The sequence below is a fragment of the Xyrauchen texanus genome, chromosome 3 (assembly GCF_025860055.1).
Source record: "Xyrauchen texanus isolate HMW12.3.18 chromosome 3, RBS_HiC_50CHRs, whole genome shotgun sequence".
Lineage (NCBI taxonomy): Eukaryota > Metazoa > Chordata > Actinopteri > Cypriniformes > Catostomidae > Xyrauchen > Xyrauchen texanus.
Window position 1 is genome coordinate 42,305,244 of NC_068278.1, and position 22,331 is coordinate 42,327,574.

Genomic DNA, 22,331 nt, shown 5'->3' on the forward strand with positions numbered 1-22,331 from the left:
GGAGGATCATCAGAGACTCCAGCTACCCGAGCCATGGGCTGCTCTCACTGCTACCATCAGGCAGGCGGTATCACAACATCAGTACCCGCACCAGCACACTTCAGGACAGCTTCTTCCCCCAAGCAATCAGACTTTTTAACTCTTGATCACTCATGATACATATATCAGCACCGCACATTATTTTATACGTCTCTTAATAAAACACTGGCAACTGACTATCAACCAACAGCTGAATGTCTGAGTGTATTTTTATTGTATAGTCTTCTTATTTTGTGTATACTGTATATTGTATATTATTAGGTGTATATTGTGTTATGTAACAGATGTGTAAAATGTGTTGTGTAAATCAGATGTTTATTTTAATTGTCATGACTGCTATGTTGTTTGGAACTGCACCCAAGACTTTCACCCACTGTTGCACTTGTGTATATGGTTGAGTGACAATAAAGGGATTTGATTTGATTTGATTTAAAAGTGAGTCTATCATGAGAGTTTTTAAAAAATATATTTGGTTGAACTAACCCTTTAAGAAGGCCTGGGATGAATATCCACCTGAATATCTTGATAAATATAACGACTAGAAATTTTTTAAAGGGATAGTTGGTGAAACCGTGTGTTACTGCATGATAATTAAGTCAGCAAAGACAAATAAAGCGTGACAAAATGAGAAACAGATCAATACTTAAGTCTTTTTTTACTATAAATCTCCACTTTCACTTTCACATTCTGAAATAGCATCGCTTCAGAAGACATATATTAAACCACTGGAGTCTAATGTATTACTTTTCTGCTTTCTTTATGTGATTTTTGGAGCTTCAAATGTCTGGCCACCATTCACTTGCAATGCAATGAAAGGACCAATAGATGAGGTGCATAAATGATGAGAGAATTTTTATTTTTAGGCAAACTATCACTTTAAAATATATATATATTTGAAAATAGAAATACTAATTAATAATACCATATTGAATGAATGTATAAATGTTTGCACTGTATTTTTTGCTCAGTTTAATGGACCTTTCAAATACAAACCAATTTCATATTCATTTTATCTGCAATAAGTTCAATATTTGTCAGTCTGTCAATTCAAAAGAAGAAATCAAGGAATCAAACTCTAAAAGCAAAAGATACAAAATTAGAGAACTGAGTCAAGTTCTTGCTATTTATGGTTGTGGCTACTTATTTCCTGTGTGTGTGTGTTTCCTTCTTTACAGCATATAAGAGCAGTAAACTCTTTACAATCTCAAAAACACTGGCTGTCATCAATGTGCCATACTGCCACAATGACATTTTTAACAGCATTTTTTCTTCTCTTCCTAACAGGTAAGATCACTATACATACAGATGAAGACTTACATATACAACATCAAATTTCTCTTCTTTTAACATTAAATTAACATCACATCAGCTGTTCAGTGGAGATATCTTGAAGATGGTTGGGACACTCATGATAATGTCTTCATGTTTTAAAAAATAAAATGCAAATATATTGGACATTTTAATGCTTGACAAACATAGTGTTTCACAATTTCCTAAAGCTGGCATCCACCCACAGAGGATAAGAATTAACCACAAACATTAAATTCAAGAAATAATCTTCTCTTCAGGACAGAGCACCTGTCAATATCAGCAGAAACTCTACTGTCCTTATACACCTACGAACAAACATCAGGCCAGGGTTTGGTGCAAGAGAGATACCCAGAATGAAAGCTGCTGCACAGGCTTCTCATTCATGCCAAATGTCAGCATTTTGGAACAAAATAATGTTAATGTATATGATGATGGAAACGCTTTCACTGTCTTGGTACGCACACTGACCCAAGGAGATGGAGTCTACTGGTGTGGGTTGAAGGCTGAAGACAATACCATCATAAAACTGGCAGAGGATTACTTTTCCACTAGTAAGATGAAAGACTACTCTATTTCTTATATATATATATATATATATATATATATATATATATAAAATTAATTGAACTGTTCCCCTGTTGTACTGTGTCATCTGTGTAGCGTATTACTTTACTGTAATAAAATTTGGTTAAGAAATACTTTAAGCATATACGCATTTCTTAAACCAGTTCATTAAATCTCATCTCTGCCCGTTGCAGCTCCACTAAACTTTGTGTGGTCAATCCTCCGCTGGATTTTTTTCCTTTTGCTGCCTTTGATGTCCATCTCAACTTACGTTTATTCAAACAGTAAGTGCTCGCATATACCCCTTCATTTTATCATGGCATCATAATGAAAAACAGTTATCTCACCCACTAATCCGTACAACTGATGCTCTTTTAAGTCAGTTTATGTTTTACATTTATTTTACAATATATCTATAATTCTGTTCTGCAGAATCTTATTTAATTGACTAATTTCTTCAATTCTTAATTTAGGGAATGGAGGTACAAAGGTAAGATATCACAAAAGCTCATTTTAATCGGTCAGCTTATCTGATTCAGACTATCACTTAGCTGGCAATGTTTATTAATAGGGGTTTTTAACTGAAACTTTCATTTTGCAGAAAACAAATGAACATATTATGATGTCTGATGCCGTGTAAAGCGGGCAGAAGAAGACGGGAACCACATTTGCTGTAGAATGATGACATGGTTCCTAATTGTTGTTCTTCCCTCCAAATCACAATTTATATATATATGTTTTTCAACTCCAAGATTTTAAAATTGTCTATTGAAGAGGGGTAATAATATAGTCCCATTTGCTTTGTTAAATGTGAAGCTTTCAAATGCCCAGTTATTGCATATAGGCTATCCTTCATGTAAAGTTTAAACTGTTTAGTCATTAAAGGAAAAAAAAAAAATACACATTTTAAATTGTTATTTTTTTTTTCTGTAAAAGAAATATGACTTATATCTTATAAAATAAACTATTTCTTTATAAAGCAAATGTTACAGTATAAAACAAAATGTGACACACAAAGGGATATCCTATACAACACGCATAACGCAACACAATGTGGATTTAAGAAAGCATATCTAATAAAAATGTAAGCTTTTTTATTTTAATACACACTAGCTGATTCAAAGACTTTGTAGAAGCAAATGCGTGTCTTTGAACTGAAATGCCTGTTGCACCAAAGTCTGCTTTCTTTACCGACTTTAATAGTGTAAGAATACATGTGCGATGCAGTTAATGCTGTATTTAAAATGAAACTAAAAAGAATTGACACAGCAAAAGGATTACAAAAAAAGATTGTGATATTTTTGTATTGAATTCAGATTTCTAGCTGCAATGCAATTTCATTGAAAAATAATTGTGCCAAAAAAGTCTGATGACAAATATGACATAATAGCTCTTTCTTGACACTTACAGTCATCATAAAAAATAAGGCAAACAAACACAGAATTTAAAATGGTATAATTACAGACAGAAGTCAAATAAAATGTATAATTACACAGTACTGTAGATACATTTTATTATTCTAACCAAAAACATTCAATATTTGGCCTACTTGAGCTCTGTTAGTGTTGAATTTTGAGTATAGTCTCCTTTGAGACATTTCCTGATTTAAAGACGGTGTAGCCATACAAAGGAAATGCCTGTTTCCGTAATGTCCCCTCTATTATGAAAGAATGCCTAATAATGTACATTTATTGACAAAATCTGCAAGATTTAACCAATATATTCCTAAAACATTTTTTTCTTCGGGAAAACATATAACCATGAAAATACAGCATATTTATTTCAAACACTTCACACAGAGGAAAACTACACAAAGCCAAGCTCTCAGAAAATCTATTGAGCATAAATACCAATGTATACACATACACAAGACAACTAATAAGCCAATTAAATTAATTAAAAACATAGTCTTGGAGTAGTAGTGGTTCACTTTGGAAATGTTTTCCAAACATGACAGAAATGTAGAAAACATATAAAAGGCGAGCATGTAAATATTATGAAAAAAAAAAAAAGGTTATGATAAAGTAAAAATGTTCCTTTTACACCTGAAAATGAAAAAGGTACAACATGCAAGATTTAGGAGTTTTGCATGGCTTATTGCACTTATTACAGTTTGAGCCCATGGAGTGCAGACAACCCCAACCCAGCCAACCTCTGCGGTATGGTAGGTGCATTAGTGGAAAATAGAAAACCACTGTGCAGCATTTCTTAATCTGTCAGGAAATCATTAAAAGAATCAGATCAAAGAGTTATATGCTGGGCTGCCTAAGAAAGCATATTTTTGTTGGTTTTGAAAAGAACTCTTTCAAGCTTGCGATAGCAATGTACATTAGCAGCACAAACAGTGCACGACTGAGCATTACAACTCCTCGTAGTCGCCCTCCTCTCTTGGTACTGAGCCTTCTTTACCAGCCAGAAAAGCTTCAAGATCATCCGTTTTCTTGCTCCGTGATTTTCTCTTTTTTTTCTCCTTGTCATCTCCAGTTCCTCCTGCCTCATCTCTTTCCTTTTTCTTGTGTTTATTCTTCTTCTTACTGCTTTTTTCCTCATCCTGAAATAAATTGTGAACCTAGTTATAAAACAGGACACCATTAAGGCCCTGATATACTTCATATGGAATTGAAGAACAAAATCTGGCCAAAAAGAAGGTGCTTTTGAGTTTGTTTTGGGGCGAACTTGTAGGAAAACTTCTTTCGGCTGCTAAATACCTTCTTACTGCCAATGGTCCACATCATCAGAAGGTGCTCCACCTACTTTAAGGTCGACAGCTAATGCTGTTTACATTGTTCAGTCAGTCAAGATGAACACACCGGTGTGCAGAGTTATTAGCGAGCTGGTGCAAATATGCCTTCATCTGTAGAAACGTTTTCCAAGACCACGTCATGTGACGTGTATATTACTTTAAATCAACATTGAGTGGTTAAAACAGCTTCTTTCACTAACCTCATGTGAATTCTACTCATAGAATGAGATATAAAGTCATTGATGTCACATTAGTTAAGGTTGTACATGTAGTCTAGAGCATCCTCATATTTAAATGTACTTCTAAACACCTCCCACAGTGGTGTGGCAGGTGTCTGAATGTTCACAAACAGTATAATGATGCTCGGCTGAAGAAGAACATCTTCGGAAGTATATCGGGGCCTTAATTGTTTTTACTAATGATAATACTTGAAAATGATTCACCTCTTTAGTCTTCTTTTTCTTTTTCTTCTTTTCCTTGGAATGCTTGCTTTCTTTTTCTGTTAGAAGATATATAGACAATAAATACATTTAAAAAAAAATTTGTTTTCACATTTTCTGCATAAAAAACACTAAGCCTAAAGTTGTACAAAATGAGTGACTTGCCATCTTGCTCGTCGCTGCTGTCTTTGCTTTTTATTGAGTTCTCCTCGATGCCTAGGCCAAACAGGTCACTATCAGTCTTGCTTTTGAAGGAAAGTACCGTAGGTTTCAAGGGCTCAGGTATCTTCACTGTGGTGATGTCATCATCTGACAGATCAGGAAGGTCATCTCTGACAGGAAAAGAGTCCTTGAGCACATTAACATTGTATTAGAATGAATAACCAAACAATATCATCCGATTATCAATTTAGTTTTAGTCTAACATGAACTATAATGCTCAAAATCATCATCTTCGCTTTAGTCATAATACCTTGTGCACTTTCTTAATGACCTCCTCCTCGCTCTCAAAGTCAGGGTCGTCCATGACAAATGACAGCATCTGTTTGGCCAAAGGGATGTCAGGGTCTGTGTCAGAGGATTCAGCTTGAGCTGATCCCCCTTTCTTTTTTCCAAGATGTGCTTTGGGCTCTGCCAGGCCTTCTGACTGCGATGCTGGTTGCAATGGTTGAGCAGCATGTACTGGAGTGGGGGTAAGCATTGAAGTTTCTAAGTTTTTACTGCTGACACTTTCTTGGGCCTGGATCAAGGGTTCAGTGTTTGTGGCTTTTGGTTTGTCTTCCAGTGATAATGAATCCACTGTTGCCCTGGATGACCAACAAATATTATTACTACCATGAAATCCAGACTTTGATTTAGATATCTTTTAGATAACTGCTAGCTAGCTGTCTGCAGCAAAGTGCAAGCAAAATACAGCCATTTCTTAAAGGTGATTTTTTTTTCTACATTAAAACGTTTTATTCTTATTCCAGCTTAAATTGCAGAGAAAAGTAAGTAAGGTTAATTTGCCCAAAAGTGTAAACATGTGGCACTTTCAAAACATTGCTCTGTTTGTCTGAGACATTATGCCACTCCCTAAATCAGTGGCTTGAGATTGGGGCAACAATATCTGTTTGTCTGACAGGAAAACAATCATTATTGTAATTTTGTTTGGTAATGCTAGCAGTGCAGAAATTCCACACACAAGAGGTTAAGATGTTTTTAAAGATTTCCTGTTTCAATGGCATCCCCAAAATTAAATGCTTATAACAAAAAAAAAAAAAAGGGAGGGTCAAGTGTTTGGTATCATTGTAAAGAAAATTTAAAACATTGTTTTAATGATATAGATTATGATACATTCAGAGACTCTCAGTCTAAGAAACTGCTGGAAAATAAATAAAAAAAAATGGATGCCAAAATCGACTTTTTCTTATTTTTTCCGATTTGATATTATATATATCTGGGTGTAAATAAGGTGGCTCCAAAAAAACAAAACAAGTGATAGCATTACAAAATAATTTATCTTAGTGTCCAAAAGTCTCTCCAAACAAAACAAAACAAAAAACATAATAATTGTACATAAGAGCTAATTACTCATGCAAACACTGCAATAACTAAAGGTTTGCATAGCATGAAGACATGATTTTGAGAAAATGCGATTTCACAGAATGAGTACCATTTGACTCGATGAGTCTGCATTCATTGAGTTTGAGTCATTTACATGGAGCCCATATGTAACATTGTGTTTTGTGTGGATCATCTAATGATCTATACTTCCAATTGCCTTGTGTGTGTGGGCTGATTTGAAAGACAATTGCCTCCACTAAATAATGCCATGTGATATTTTATGTTCCATTTATTTTTTGTGAAGTAATAAGTGAAAATGCAGCATACAAGTAACACCAACATAATTGTCAAAGATGTGCAGAGGGGGGCGTGGTGAGGTGTGCGTGGATGCCGCAGAGAATAGCGTGAAGCCTCCACACGCTATATCTCCGTGGTAATGCAATCAACAAGCCACGTGATAAGATGCGCGAGTTAACGGACTCAGACTCGGAGGTAACTGTGATTTGTCCTCCACCACCCAGATTGAGGTGAGTCACTATGCCACCACAAGGACTTGGAGCGCATTGGGAATTGGGCATTACAAATTGGGGAGAAAAAGTGGTGGAAAAAAAGAATAATAATAAATGATCAAAACAGAATACTTCTGCTTTGTCTACAAATTTCAAAGCACGTGTTGGATTTTGGTCATAATGCCTGCATGCACTGGAATGTAGAGCTTCTAAGCTTTTAAACAATATCTATTTTGTGTTGGTCAAGACTGTATTTATCTTTAAAAACCTTAATTATCATGCATCAAGAGTAGGATCCCAAGTAGTGCTTACAGGTGTTTCTGAGCTACCGCAAGGTTTGGACCCTCCTCATCACTGGAGAGAGTGATATCCAAGTCTTTACAGGGAACCGATGCTCTGGGTTCAAGTTCTGCATCATCTGGGACCAAATCATCCTGGAACACAGCGACCATGGGGTTCCTGTCTCTTCCTTCATCATCACTGAAATAGATATATGTAAAGGGTATCTATGAAAACTTGACTAATTCCATCCATACTGAACATCAAATACAACGTCTCACAATTTCTTAACAACACAAAATGTATTTTCTAACAAAATGGCTTAACTAGTTTACCGCAGATTCGAAGGAATGAAATTTAAGACTTTTTAAGACTATTTAAAGCAAAAGGGAAGAACATTTAAACATCCTTTCACAATGAAACAAACACATTTAAAACACATTAAATATTTAATTTGCAGGTCAATACAAAAACATTGAGGCTGCATAGATTCTCTGGTCATGTTTACTATATAATATTGTGCACTTACAGTATGTGTTTTATATTATATATATATATATATATATATATATATATATATATATATATATATATATATATATATATATATATATAATATAATAATAAATTAAAACTCAAATTTCTTATGACATTATTATGAATGCATTTCCCATTAGGTTAATGTTATGGTAATGCTGTCTATATATATTCTTAATTAACATTTACTGTCTATATATATATATATATATATATATTTGTTGAAATTACTAACATATACCAATACAATTTTTACAACAAACTCACCTAATCTCAGAGGGGGCAACTATTCTTAATTCTTACCTCTAGTTTTATTCAGACAGAATGATTTTTAAAGTATGTAACCTACATTGTGACCCTTCTATTAAGTCACTTGTTTAGTCCCGGCAAGACGTGATGCAACCATGTGCTAAATTACATTTATATTGTTGATCTTGGCAGATACATTTAACAATTACTTTAACAGGTTAGCAGTTAATTCAAAAATGAAATTTCTGTTATCATTACTTACCCTCATCCTCAAGCCTGTGTGAATTTCTCTCTTCCGTGCAGCAAAAAAGGAGTTGTTAAACAGAATGTTAGTCTCAGTCAACACCACTGATACGGCATCTTTTGTTATTCAATGAAGGTGAATCAAGACTGAAACTAACATTCTCTCTAGCTTCTCTTTTTTATGCTGAAACAATAGTCTCACATGTTTGCTACAGCATTGATCATCCCCCAACCGCACGAAGGTGAGGAAGTGAAGAAAGATTTTTCATTTTTGGGTGAACTATCACTAATACAAGTCAATACTCACAGTTACATTAAATATGGCTGCTTACAAAATGTATTGCAAATGTTAACAGATGAAATCATAAAAGGGAACCTTGCTGCATAATCACTTATGATGTATATTGAAAACAAATATACTATATATTAAAGATAAATAATAATATATTTTCCTACTATGTATATCAATATTTATATAATTACCGGTAAATTATTATTGTTTAAGTATAAACAATATTTAAGATTTCTTGTATTTGATATAAGATATTTAAGCCTTTTTATGGCCTTAAATATTAAAAAGTGAATTTAATACTTTTAAGACTTAAGGACCCTGTTATCATTTTGAGAGTACCCTGTTATCACATAATTTTTCCAAAGGTTATCCTTGGTGTACCTGTCACTATCTGCAATGGCTGAAGCAGAGGGCTGGGTATTCATAGTGGATCTTGTGTTAGAAGGGAGACCGTCGTTCAGGAAGATTTTGTCCAGTCCCTCGTCTGGCACAAAATCATACACACTCTGAACTGTAGGAGGAGTTGGTAAAGATGCCAGCTCTGGCTCTGTAAGAAATCAAAGTATTGAGAAATCACATGATCTGTGCCAAAAAATACCCCATTTCATATTACAATGAGTTACATTGATTAGCTATTTGCTGCCTTCAAGGAAAGGCAGTAATAAAGCAAATCTTTTGCTAATTTATTAGGTATTTTTCTTAAATAGCTACTGTTTGATATTCTTGTGCCTTTAGGTGGGGTGCAACAGCTACTAAACCCTCCCCATACCTCAGGAATGCACAAAGTCTTGTGATTTTCTATTGATCCCCAACACATCCTTATGATGTGCACGAGTCCTAATCCTCTCCATTTTTTATGTCTTTGTAGGTCTAGCTTGAGGAAAGGTTTTAAAAAGGGCCTGTGTGTGTGTGTGTGTGTGTGTGTGTTGTGAATGAATTCCTCTCAGCCTTAAAGTCACATTTGTAAGTCATAGCATTGGGGCAATCATTAAACAATGCCACTGAGATAAAAATAAAATAAGAAATTGTCCAATACATAAACTCCAATACATGTTTTTGAAATAAGCGTAATTTAATCTATAAGTGCATTGAAATGTAATATAAAAATCTATTTACAATATAAAATGATATAATTAATTTGATATACTGTATATCCAAACAGATCCTGGACCAGAACATAACATTTAATGCATATATTGTTAAATAAACAGCTCATGTTCACCTGACAGACATGCCGCTACATGTATCACAATCCACACTGTACTAAAACTCACCCTGCGTAACTGCTGAAGGTTCCTGGGCTGGATCTGAGCCAAAGAGCCTGGAGATGAAGCTGCGTTTCTGGGGTTGAGGAGAAGAGGCAGAGGCCTGGGCAAGAGAAGAGACCGCAGGGCCGGGGTGAGCAGGGGAAAGGGAGGGAGAGGTATCAGGCGCTTGAGCTGAGGAGAGAGGGGGAGGAGGATGTGACGGAGAGGGGGATGGAGACTTCAGGTTCTGGGAGGGGATGGGAGGCTGCTGGGGGCTACAGGGGCTAGAGCTGCTGGTGGAGCATCCACTCTGAGGGACTACGGGAGATTGCGAACCAGATGACGGACTCTGTCCGTTAGCGGGGCCAGGAGAATTGTAGCCTTTACTACGAGGGTCGTTAATTTCCAGGAAACTGCAAGTTATAACAAACACCTAATGTATTACAATAGCTAGTCATTCAGCACTCATTGCAGATCACAAACTCAAAGTGGGTAAGCGCTAGGGATGGACAACAAAGCTAAATTTTTGAAAACAATTTTCAGCCTTTTGACGATATTAGAAATTGATCTTGATACTTATGAATTTGATCTAAGGAACCATCACGTCAACAAAATAGCCATTGGTGTAAAGTAGATTAAAAAATGTTTCATGCAAGTAAATTACAGTAAAAATCTAGTTAAAAATAATCAACGGATGTTTGCCAAATTGTTTTTTTTTTATTAAATGAGTGCAAGATTGAATTATCTGCATGTGTATGCACCAATTACATAGTAATAAGCAGCAATATACAGCTTAATTTTGTATTAAATGTAGGGTCGCAAAACCAGTATAATTACAACAACCCTCACAATATTTACAATGCCGCTTTATTTAATATCGCTTGCAAAATCATAACATCGCAGCCCTAGTGAGCGCTATATAATATTGTTAGATCATCAGTGCAGATGTTGCCATCATTTAAGACATGTTTACAACAACGGCAACATAATGTACCATTTGTAAAGGATTCTACATTATTTGCATGTGTATTTGCATGTATTGTCGCTGATATTTTTAATTTGAATAATTCTCCTTCAAAGCACATGCGACTGAACTGCAGTTTGTGAGTTGTAAGTTCTTACATATCATAGTTCTGATCCCCTGTCTCCTGCTGAACAGTTAGCTCCTCTAGTGTGGCATCAATGTCCAACTGATTGGTTTCTAGCTGCCGTAACAGGGTCTCTCTCTGTAGAGGTTATCATTAGCACATAAAATTAATGACAACTGGTCCCACCACTGCCATTTCTTTCAAAGCTGTAATAACTATAGCACTGGGAAAAATAACTAGTTTAAAAATAGTGTTACAGGCAAACATGCAGAGAAAGATTTATGTGAATACTGATCTCATTTCAACTTGGCACATGACACAGCTCAAACACAATAAACAAATCCTACTTACTACTTTGGAGACCTGGTTGATATTGAATTTGCTTAAATAATGCAAATCATTTTAGTAAAAGTTAAGTTGTAAGACTAGAGCACTAGAACCTACTCACCTGCAGTTGCAAGAATGGAATGTTGAAAAATCGGTGCAAATATTTCAAACCAAAACCATTCTTCATGGAAGATTCTGCATAATGGATGTAAGAGGAGCCAAGAGGTCTACAAAATTATGGAGATATCAAACATTAATGAAATGGCACACAGAAGAGTAAGAGATTGTAAAGTAAAGATTAAATCAAATCTGAACTTATTTACTACACTACCTGGCCCAAATTTCTTTTTTTTAAATTGCCGTTTGGATTTAAATAAGCAGATACTTAAGAGCCTATGACTGGATCATTATTGCAGTGATTAATGTTTCTGCTGGCAAAATTTATTGTAACCCTAACTGATGCAGTGTGTCTCATTTCTTAAACAACCATGTCGGAAGACGTATCCCATGGTCGTGGAAAATATGCTACTGTGTTTCAGAAGGGGAAAATTATTGGCCTGCATCAAGCAAAGAAAACAACTAAGGAGATTGCTGAAATCACTGGAATTGTTTTAAGAACTGTTCAACACATTATTAAACCTGGAAGGACAGTGGTGAACCATCAGCTTCATGGAAGAAGTGTGGTCGAAATTTTTTTTTTTAATGATCGTGATCGGAGATCACTAAAATACTTGGTTAAGTCACATCATTAAAAAAATCGAAAGTAGAACTCACAGCTATGATTAATAGTGAAATTAAGAGCATTTCCACATGCACAATGCAATGAGAATTTACAGGATTGGGATTAAACAGCAGTGTGACCACAAGAAAGCCACTTGTTAGTGAGGCTAATTGGAAAAAACAACTTCAATTTGCTAGGGAGCATAAAAACTGGACTGTGGAGCAATGGAAAAAGGTCATGAGGTCTGATCAGTCCAGATTTACCCTATTCCAATGTGATTGGCGTGTCAGGATAAGAAGGGAAGCGCATGAAAGATTCACCCGTCATGCATAGTGTCCACTGCACAAGTCTCTGGGGGCAGTTTTATGATCTGGGGTTGCTTCAATTGGTCAGGTCTAGGCTCAGCAATGTAATGCGGCAATAAGTCAGATGACTACCTGAATGCATTAGGGTCAGGTTATCCCATCAATGGATTTTTTTCTTCCCTGACACCGAGGGAATATTCCAGGACGACAATAGCAAGATTCATCAGGCTTAGATTGTGAAAGACTGATTCAGGGAGCATGAGGAATCATTTTCACACATGAATTGGCCACCACAGTGTCCTGACCTTAACCCCATTGAAAGTCTTTGGGATGTGCTGGAGAAGACTTTACGGAGAGGTTCGACTCTCCCGTCATCAATACAAGATCCCGGCCAAAAATTCATGCAGTTCTGGGTGGAAATAAATGTCGCGACGTTGCATAAGTTTGTCAAAACAATGCCACGACGAATGTGCGCCGTAATCAAAGCTAAAGGTGGTCCAACAAAATATTAGAGTATGCAACTTTTTTTTGGCCAGGCAGTGTATCTTAACCTTAAAATTTTTAGTCCATCTATTAGCTTTATATTATGTCATTTATATTAGGTACTTTATATTAGGTCATCCATATGTCTTCTAAACATTGACAAAATTCGTTTTCAGAAGATATTAGCAGTAAAAAATCTGCAGTCTCTTTCTTTTGGCTAAAAAGACTCAGGAACATCCATGATGTCACATAGAGGTTGAGAAAAGTTTTGCAACCAAATGCTTTCTAGAACATGTACCCACCCTCCTCCTACAACTGTGCAGCACATCTGGCTGTGTTCAAACTGCCGCTGATCATGCCTTTGCAGGGCCTTTGAAGGGAGTACAATAGATGCTGTAGGGTCCTTCCAAAAATTATTTCCAATAAGGATCTCTTAAAAAGGGAGTTCTGACTGACCGCTATCACCTATCCCTTCGAAGGCAGGGTAACTGCCTTCGAAGGGCTCCAGTTTAGGGGGGATGGCATCCCCCTTGTTGCAAGAAATACAAAAAATCATCCCCCTTGTAAACCACCATCCCGCCATACCAACTCCTTTAGATTGTGTCATGTATTACTTAGAAATAATCATGCAAGAAAAATATTAAAATTTTCTACGTTTGATAAATAACAGACTTTATATAAGGGCGATTAGCCAGTCAGAATTTGATCTCGACATGTTTAAGGTTGCCAGATTTCTAAAAATGTATATTTTCCTCAATCAGATCTTGACACTTGTACAGTTTGTATATATTCTGCCAGGATGGCACTTTAGTCACACAATCTGGCCACCATGAGCACAAAAGCTCGCTTTCTGAAAACACAGGCAGGTATGTCGGTGTTTAGCGATGGTTTGATTTATCCTTCGTAGTGTTTACATGAAAGTTACGCCACTGAAGGTACCTTATGTATTTCAAAAAAAAAAAAAAGAACATGATCATAATGTATTTTCTTTTCACAAGGTTCATCATAAAATACAAAAACAGAGGGTAACAGGTGCATATTATTGCCATGTGTTTTCATGGGTCAGTGAAGTGATGCTCATTTTTGTTCAGATCTATTAAATTTAAAATACATAAAAAATGCAATTCACACAAACCATTTACTTGAATACACCTCTTCTATGATGAGCATATTTTCATATTTTTTGTGGGCTTAAAGTAAAAACATTTATGTGGTGTCCAGAGACAGTAAAAAAGTCAAAGTCTCATTAAAAGCCGAAAGTCCTGAAAAAAGAAATGTTTGCATGACTATTGCAGAATAATCTTTAATTACATTTTATTTTAAATTAAGCAGTGAAACAAATGTGTTTTAAAAATTATTCAAATTTAAAAACGCCTTTGTCCACCAAATCAAAGTCGTGATGTAATGTAATTTGTTGTTTGTGTTGACCATAAATACCATTAAACAGAGCTCAGTCTTTAGACCCTAAAGACTAAGTGTGAAGTTTAAAAAATAAAAAAAGCTGACATTTATTTTGACATTATGAAAAAGCACATTTTGTTCAAGTCATGTGGTGTAACCTTGAGAAAACCTGGTATTTTTTACTAAAAAAAATAATAATAAAAAAAAAAATAAATAAATAAAATCACAATATTTATATATGTATAAAAACAAAAAATTACTTGAAAAATGTATTTAAAAACTTTTTGGAAATGAATGATGCCATTGTTTATTTCTCATGTATTCAAGGTGCAAAAAAAGTGGAATAATACCTTTTACTTTGTGGTTACACCACATGACAATTTTAAAGATTTAAATATTTTAGTAGAAATGCTATCAAGGTTTTTCAAAAATGTATGAAACCAAATTGGAAACAAAGATTACATATCTGAGAACTTGACACAAGTGTTTTGAACTAGATTTTTGAAATATTTCTCTTTTTTTTTTTTTTTTAACAAATCGACCACTGGGGATGATCACTTCTGAATAGGACGCACCAATGCGGGAGCGGGACGTGAAGAAAGTTATTTTTTTTGGTGCAGCCGAAGGTTTCTTGTGATGTACAGCTCGGGTAAGTGTTCTTTATTCTTAATGCTTTGTGTACCGTATTATATTTTACTCTTGCAAAACGGCTCCAGACTTGTCGTAAACAAAGACCACAATGTGCTGTGAGCTGGTAATTGATTAATGTTGTCAGATCGTCGTTCGGTTCTCAAGTCTTCAGAAAACCTGGCCGGTATAGAGATCGGTAAGCAGCTCTGACATGAGCATGTTAGTAGAAACTAAATCCTGTTGGCTAGTTTCCCCCAAAAAAGAAAGAAAAAGTCATTTGAAAAGTCATTCAACATGTCCCACCTCCTCTTCCTGTTTCAGTTGGAAACATCACAATAGTCAAAACACCACCGAACTGCACTCGTCAATGGTTCTCCATGAAGATTTTAAAACATATTCCTGGTCTTACATACAGTTTCATCTAAACATATTATTGCAAATAAAAATCTTTCAGTAAAACTGGATAACTTCATCCACCTCTGGAACAACTTTACCAATGCCCACTTATTACAATGAAATCAGTTATAGTTGGATAAAATTCATACACTACTTGCTGAATATCCTATTTTACAATGTCACAGTATGGAAGTAAAATGGGTTTTGAATGCCATTTCATGTTGAATTTAACAACTCATTGGTGAACATCTTTCATGATATTCATGATGACCAACCTTGCACTAGACATCAACTCACCTCAATGTATCAAACACAAATGATTTGCAGAGAACAGATTATGATTTCCAAGCTTTAATGCTCTAACCTGTTAAGGCCAGCAATGAAGTCACGGATGTCATCAGGTAAAATGACTCTGTGCTCCCCCATGTCCCGATAATTACCAAGCACACAAACTGGCACATGAGTGGGTACCTTAGGCAGCTCACGTAGAATGTAATTATAAGTCCTACAGGTGCATAAAACACATACATTTTGTGAAACAAGTTACTAACAGTGAGTTCTTTCTGCATAATAGTGAAAAGCAAGCATGCTATGTGATACTTGTTTGAACAGACAAATAAATGGCTTTTTTTTCATCACTCTAAAAAAAAAAAAAAACACATATTTTTGGGTTTAGATAAAACCAATAATAATGTATTTAAGATTCGTAAAGAGAAGAATTCAGTGTGTTAAATAGCCTAAATAGTGTAGTCTAAATAAGACCTTCATTTTCACCTACCACTGCTTGGTGATGTCAAACATCATGATCACACCATTGCAGTTCTTATACACATCCAAAAACTCAGCATCCAAAGTCAAGTCACCCTCTGTCTGCTAATGGCACAAAACATTTCAAGTTAAACAATCAACTTCTATATTATATTAAAAAAAAACATCAATATATTTGTACAAAACTTGCATTGACAGATTATTACTTGAGATTAATTTACCTCTGCAGGTTCATTCTCCAACTTTAATGTATCACTTCTCTTTTTCCCCTTGCCTATAATGTCATAACAAGGATATATTAAGTATAGACCAAAAAGAAGCATAAATTCGGATTCATTGAAAACAACTAGACAAACTACTCAAACTACTTAGATAGCAAACAGTTGTGGAAATATAATTTCTCACAGGAACTGACATTAGTGGTGTTAACAAAACTTAGTGGTATAACAATAATACGATATATTGCATGTCATAATCTGCTAACATAACAAACAGAGAATTACACCAAGCACAAGCGAATAACAGCCTATTATCTACAACCACTGAGTTTCTCACCTACACCATCAGGAAGGGGGATTTTTTGGCCTGGTTGGACAGTAGGTAAGATAAATACCATTAATAAAAATGACTGGGGTACAATGGGGGCTGGGTGAAATGGCTTTATGTATGACCATTAGGTGAGATGGAGGATGTGAATGCAAAAATGACATGCAGTAAACATTTTCTAAACTTACAAAGGCATAAAACAAACAAAACCAGGCAGATAAGACAAATATAATAGCAATGGGCCTCATTCATGAAACCTTCGTAAATATATGAGTAAATTCGGAGTAATTTGCGCATGAAATGGTAGTTCCTCAAAACTTTCCGGCAGATTCACAAATGCTTCATACTGCTTTCTAGTTAAACATGTGTTTTCCAAACATTCATAAATGGGGTGCGTGCAAGTTCATTCACAATTATCATAATCCACGCCCATGAAAACTCCCTATAAGGAAGGCACCAGACTCGCTAGTAAATGCTGTTAACATCTATGCAGAACAGTAATCAAATAGTTTTTATGAATGAAGTGCATTCATATTGTGGCACTTGTGAAAGTAAATAAAAATGCTTTGACATGAGTGTAAAAAAATTTCAGTTCATGACAAACTGAACAGTAATTCCTGAAGAACATCTTTGAGCGAAACGCGGTGAGATATTACAGATTAAGATATATTGCAGACAGCGTGAGGGCTTTTTCTATTTTTTCCCCTGTTGTATTGTGTTCGCACCTGACCGGGATGTGTTTATTTATGGATTTAACAGCATTAGCATTGACTATATGTTATCAAATGAAAGTGATTTATCGATGCCTATCCTAAATTATGAAACCTAAATTACTGAGTTCATATAAAAAAAATAATAATTATTCAACCAGTCATAATAGAGGGCATTCATTTTTTTCTATGAATGCCCTTCCTACTTCTGTAGGTAAAACGATAAGTAGAGTTGGGGAAATAATTATATTTTGAAAACATTAATTCAAGCCGTAAAGAAACATTTCTAAATAAGTATAGGCTATGGTTTAAAAAGAAAACAAAGCTTTTTCTTGTACTAATTTATGTTGTTCTTTAAGGTTAATTTCACTTATTTAATTATCAACTCATTTTTTCATTACTCATTTAACTTCACTTCTATAAAAACACATTCATGACAGTTTTCCTGAAAGAAAGAAAAACACATTTAGACGTCTTATGCACAATTTACATGAGGTAGGCAGCACATGCATTATTTTTTGAAAATATGAAAACTTTCATGAATCCGAGAATTTACATCAGAACAGCTTTATGAATGATTTACATAAAAATTTGTTCTACTCGTGTTTCATAAATGAGGCCCACTGTCAACAAAGTTTCACTTTATTTAATGTAGATTCTAAGAGCTGGACTAGAAAAAGGTGGAAACTCACCTTTATCCACCACGTCCCATACCTCCACCTTCACCACATCATCAGTAGCTGAGGAGACATGAGAAATGAATGCAGTTCTGGAAAACTGAGCTCACTCTTTCTTTGCATTGACCAGGGTAAATCTAGTTTGCAGAGATTATCAGTTATAGTGGACAGTAAACATTTGGCAAGTTATGTTTAGCCCCATATCATCAACAAAAAATCATGATAGCCAGTATCAATGCACAATGTAGACACGTTCTCTGCTGTTCAGAACCCAACGATCCCTCCCTTGTCCATTCAGAATATTTATTTTAAGTTACATATCCATGCCTTTTTAGTACTCAGCAATTTAGTCTGCACTGATAAACAGAGTTATACCATAACCTAACAGTTTCAGTAGCAAAAACAGCCTTTTTAATTGTAATGTAAACTAAGCATGGACTGTTCTTTGTGCAATAAGCTTGACCAACATTGTAAGTACACTTTAGGAAAAAAATCTAATACCACAAAAATTTAGAATATGGGTCCTTTAAAGTAAAACTTTCTGGGTTCAATAGAAGCTAAGCTCAATCGACAGCATTTGTTAATGTTAATTACCAATTAATCTGAGTTACAGTAAAACACTCACAATGGAAGTGAATGGGGCCTAAACAAGCAAGACATAAACAATATGCGCGTTATCATGATTTTATTGTTCTAAAAGTGCTTACCTTTTTTTTTTTTAAATGTATATACAATTTTACAACTTCATTGCAATGACAGTGTAATGCTGTAAACCCTAAGACGACCTTAACAACTACAATTTAAACAGCTTTACGGCTCAAATAATACATGAGTTTTGACAGAAGAATTAATGTAAGTGCTTTTCATAAAATTATTGAATTTCTCCCTTTAAAGTAACCCTCCAAAAAATGTCCCCATTCACTTCCATTGTAAATGCCTTACTGTAACCTCGATTTTTTCTTTTTTCTTAATGAGGGACAAATCGAAACTTCTATAACACACAGAATATTCCTTTAAAAAGAACAGGGAAAAGAGAGTGCTTTTGGCAATGAACGTAGAGGCACTTAAGTAACAAGTTGGTTACAAGTACATGCCAGCTATCAAAAGCAGGAGGCCACACCATAAATTACAGTTAAAAGGTTCCATCACGTGATGTTTATCAAAGATGGATGTAGATAACTAACAAAAACAAACTCTAGAAATCACTAACTGCTCTAGGCCTCTTAATGTCACAACTGAGGCTATGCAAAGCTATCATCTACTTTTCTAATCTAATTATCCATTATCTGAACTGGCGGATAGACTGCATATTTACCTCAATGTAAAACTATTTTCACATAATAAAGAAGAACAGATGGAAAGTCAATTATTTAGATAAAAGGTTAATTGCTTTAAAAAAAAAAAGTTACTTTCTAAAAGCAAAAAGATTTCAGACAGTCAAAATGACAACAGGCTTGATTTGCATAAGAAAACACTCTTACTTTTGTAATTCCAGTGGATACTAGTGGCCTGGATCTCCTGAGTGGGAATATACACTTCCTGGAACTTCTTACCCTGAAGCCTATGCCACAGAGTGCTCTTTCCAGTGTTTCTATCTCCCCGAATGACTATCTTCACTGTAGTGCAGAAAGACCATACATAACATGTTAGAGCATGAGATAACCTTATCTCATGTACACAGCAGCCAGGGGTACCAGTAACACTGTGACATGAATTTGATTTGTTGTAGCATGCAATCCGTTAAGATTTATTTTTTAGCAGTCTCATTCCAATTCCAGTCCATGCATGCATGTTCTCCTTAGCTTGTGAGGTACAGAAGAGTGAAATGTAAACATTGGCAATAACAACAGGAAATATTTAAGGAACAGCATCGAAATGAATTATACTGACATGCTTGTACAATATGCAAAAATCTTTATTTATACATGTTCTCTAAAGGTTTAAACTTGGCAAGCCTTTGATCAGTGGCTGTGGGACTTACTATTGTACTGAACCCCTTTAGCAAACCTTCTCTGCAGACTCTGGTTCATGGACTGCAGACCAGCTGGGATGTTCTTGTCCTTTACCTGAGCAGTTGGCTCGGAGCCAACCAGCTTCTTCAGAGCAGAGAACATCTTGACCAAACTTTGTCTCTAGAAATGTATTACAAATATAAAATATTCTTGACTCCTTCTGGCCTCTATGATGTACCCAGTTTGTCTGTCTGAATGTGGACAGTTTTCTTGCTATGCTGATTAATCATTTCTGCATTTTTGGTGAGTGAGTCCTGCTATGGATTTATTCAGATCTTCATCTTTGGATCCTTTGCCAGCCACAGAATGACATTTATTGCAGTCAAGCATCACAAAGATCCTCTAGTCTAGTGCTTGATCAACTACCACTGGACACAGAAGAAGAAAAAAAAAAAGTTAGCTGAAATGAATCAGACTGCAATTTGAATACAGCTGAAGCATAAATGTTGTTTTGATTACTTAAAATAAAGACCTCTGAAATGTGACAGCTCATTCATAGTATGAGAAATGGCGCAAGGCATTGCATGTAATTTGCAGTGATGACTGACTGAGGCTATTTCAAAACCTAGTGAGATGCCTAGCTAGACAGCATTTTAGACATAAGTAAACTAATAACTAATGCCCAAAAATGCTGTCCAGGTAGACAGCTTGCAAGATTTTGAATCACAACCTGACACTGCGACTTCTATCATACAATAAATTACCATTGTGTTTATACAGTGTCTAGGAAAACACTGTATGCAACTGCAGTTTGGCATCAAATAAGAAATATATTTTTAAAAGCGTTAACGCACTCATGTCGATTGCTAAGAAGTCCGATATTTGACATCTGCCCACACATACTAGCTTGCTAACAAACTGATAAATGTATCAAGTTTGTGTCGTTCTTGTACTTACTTGGTATTAGAGCCTAAACTAGACCAGCTGAATGATTAGATCCAGCGCTCCACATCTAGTATTTCTGCCTCACTGTGCAGTGTCAGTTCATGCTAAAGCCTTTGCGGCGGCTGTTCAGATTGTGAATCATGAAATCATGACCTTTTTCAACACTCCCGGTTTTGGAACGCGGAAGTAAACGATTGCAGGGTAAACTTTGACAGCGGTGAATGGGAGTGAATTTGAGATCAAAGCAAATATTATTTTTACCTACCCATTTGCTCCAAGAACAAAAGAAAAATCCAATATTACATTTGAATGACTTTCCGAGAGGAAAAATAAATAGAGAGTGGTGGATCAAGACAGTCAGTTGAGAGAAGATGCCAAATTCTGTAATAGACACCCCCTCGCAGCTGTGGTAATTATTTTTTTAAACGAATTACAGGGTGATATAACACAAAGTGTAATGTTATAAATTTACAATGAATATTTAACAAATATATAATATGAAAAATGTTCGAGATTTACGCTGCTAAATAAGGCGGAAACGCGTCATCACAGTTTGTAAAAAAAAAAAAGGTGGTGAGGTCACTGATATATACATACATAGATAGATAGATAGATAGATAGATAGATAGATAGATAGATAGATAGATAGATAGATAGATAGATAGATAGATAGATATATCAGTGGGTGAGGTACGCTGCGCTCACTGTTAAACATTCAAAATAAAAGTCACAAAAAATTATTTTGTCTCCCCTTTTCTTTTGATAAAAGCAAAAATGAAAGTTACACTGAGGCACTTACAATGGAAGTAAATGGGTCCGTCTTTTGGAGTGGCTTAAGGCATAAATGCGAAGCTTATAGTTTTATATAAGCACTTTAATTCGTTATTTAATTAGTTACATAATACTCATTAATTCTTGATAGTTGTTTAAACCTTTGTTTTGCGGTTGTTTTAAGGTTTACGGTGTTATGTTGTCATGGCAACAAAGTTATAAAACTAGAAAGAACTTTACACAGAAAAGGTTAGCAAGTGATTTTATCACACTTAAATCATGAATACGCATTTTAACGTTTACGGATTGGATACCCCATTCACTTCCATTTTAAGTGCCTCACTGTAACCTTACATTTTGCTCTTCAAAAATAGAATAGAAAAATAGAGTCAAAAATATTTTTTTATGGTAATCAACATTGTGCCACAACTTTTGTCGATTGAGCTTAACTTGCTTATTGTGTGATTGTTTTGTGTTAATATTACTTTAATTATTATGAAAATACTGTCACTGCCAATGCAAAGTTCCTAAAAAGGGTTTGTTTTCTTTATGGAATTTTTTATTTTGTTTTAAGGTGTCAAATGTGACCAAGACGTGCGCCTAATAAGATTAA

General features: G+C 35.1%; 2 protein-coding genes across 4 annotated transcripts; one reads left to right on the plus strand and one right to left on the minus strand.

Moving 5' to 3' along the window:
• Positions 1–1,227: 1,227 nt before the first annotated feature.
• On the plus strand, positions 1,228–2,810 carry si:ch211-102c2.4 (uncharacterized protein LOC568178 homolog). The gene is made up of 5 exons (XM_052111543.1): positions 1,228–1,323; positions 1,608–1,901; positions 2,109–2,198; positions 2,388–2,404; positions 2,516–2,810. The coding sequence occupies exons 1-5, from the start codon at positions 1,266–1,268 to the stop codon at positions 2,552–2,554; spliced, it is 498 nt and encodes a 165-aa protein (XP_051967503.1). The 5' UTR covers positions 1,228–1,265; the 3' UTR covers positions 2,555–2,810.
• A 305-nt stretch (positions 2,811–3,115) lies between these two features.
• rabl6b (RAB, member RAS oncogene family-like 6b) lies at positions 3,116–21,113 on the minus strand. Of its 3 annotated transcripts, none has more exons than XM_052108927.1 (16): positions 20,960–21,113; positions 20,032–20,430; positions 19,532–19,666; positions 18,066–18,113; positions 16,339–16,391; positions 16,128–16,219; positions 15,714–15,854; positions 11,535–11,640; positions 11,121–11,224; positions 10,026–10,411; positions 9,133–9,298; positions 7,464–7,631; positions 5,570–5,903; positions 5,263–5,446; positions 5,101–5,156; positions 3,116–4,465 (listed from the first exon to the last, which is right to left on the minus strand). In XM_052108927.1, exons 2-16 carry the CDS (start codon positions 20,162–20,164, stop codon positions 4,274–4,276), a joined length of 2,298 nt encoding a protein of 765 aa, XP_051964887.1. In that variant the 5' UTR covers positions 20,165–20,430; positions 20,960–21,113; the 3' UTR covers positions 3,116–4,273. The 3 variants fall into 3 exon arrangements, with proteins under 3 accessions (XP_051964887.1, XP_051964879.1, XP_051964892.1); XM_052108919.1 differs by having other exon boundaries at positions 3,118–4,465; positions 16,128–16,222; XM_052108932.1 differs by lacking the exons at positions 3,116–4,465; positions 5,101–5,156 and having other exon boundaries at positions 5,263–5,429; positions 16,128–16,222.
• Positions 21,114–22,331: the final 1,218 nt, after the last annotated feature.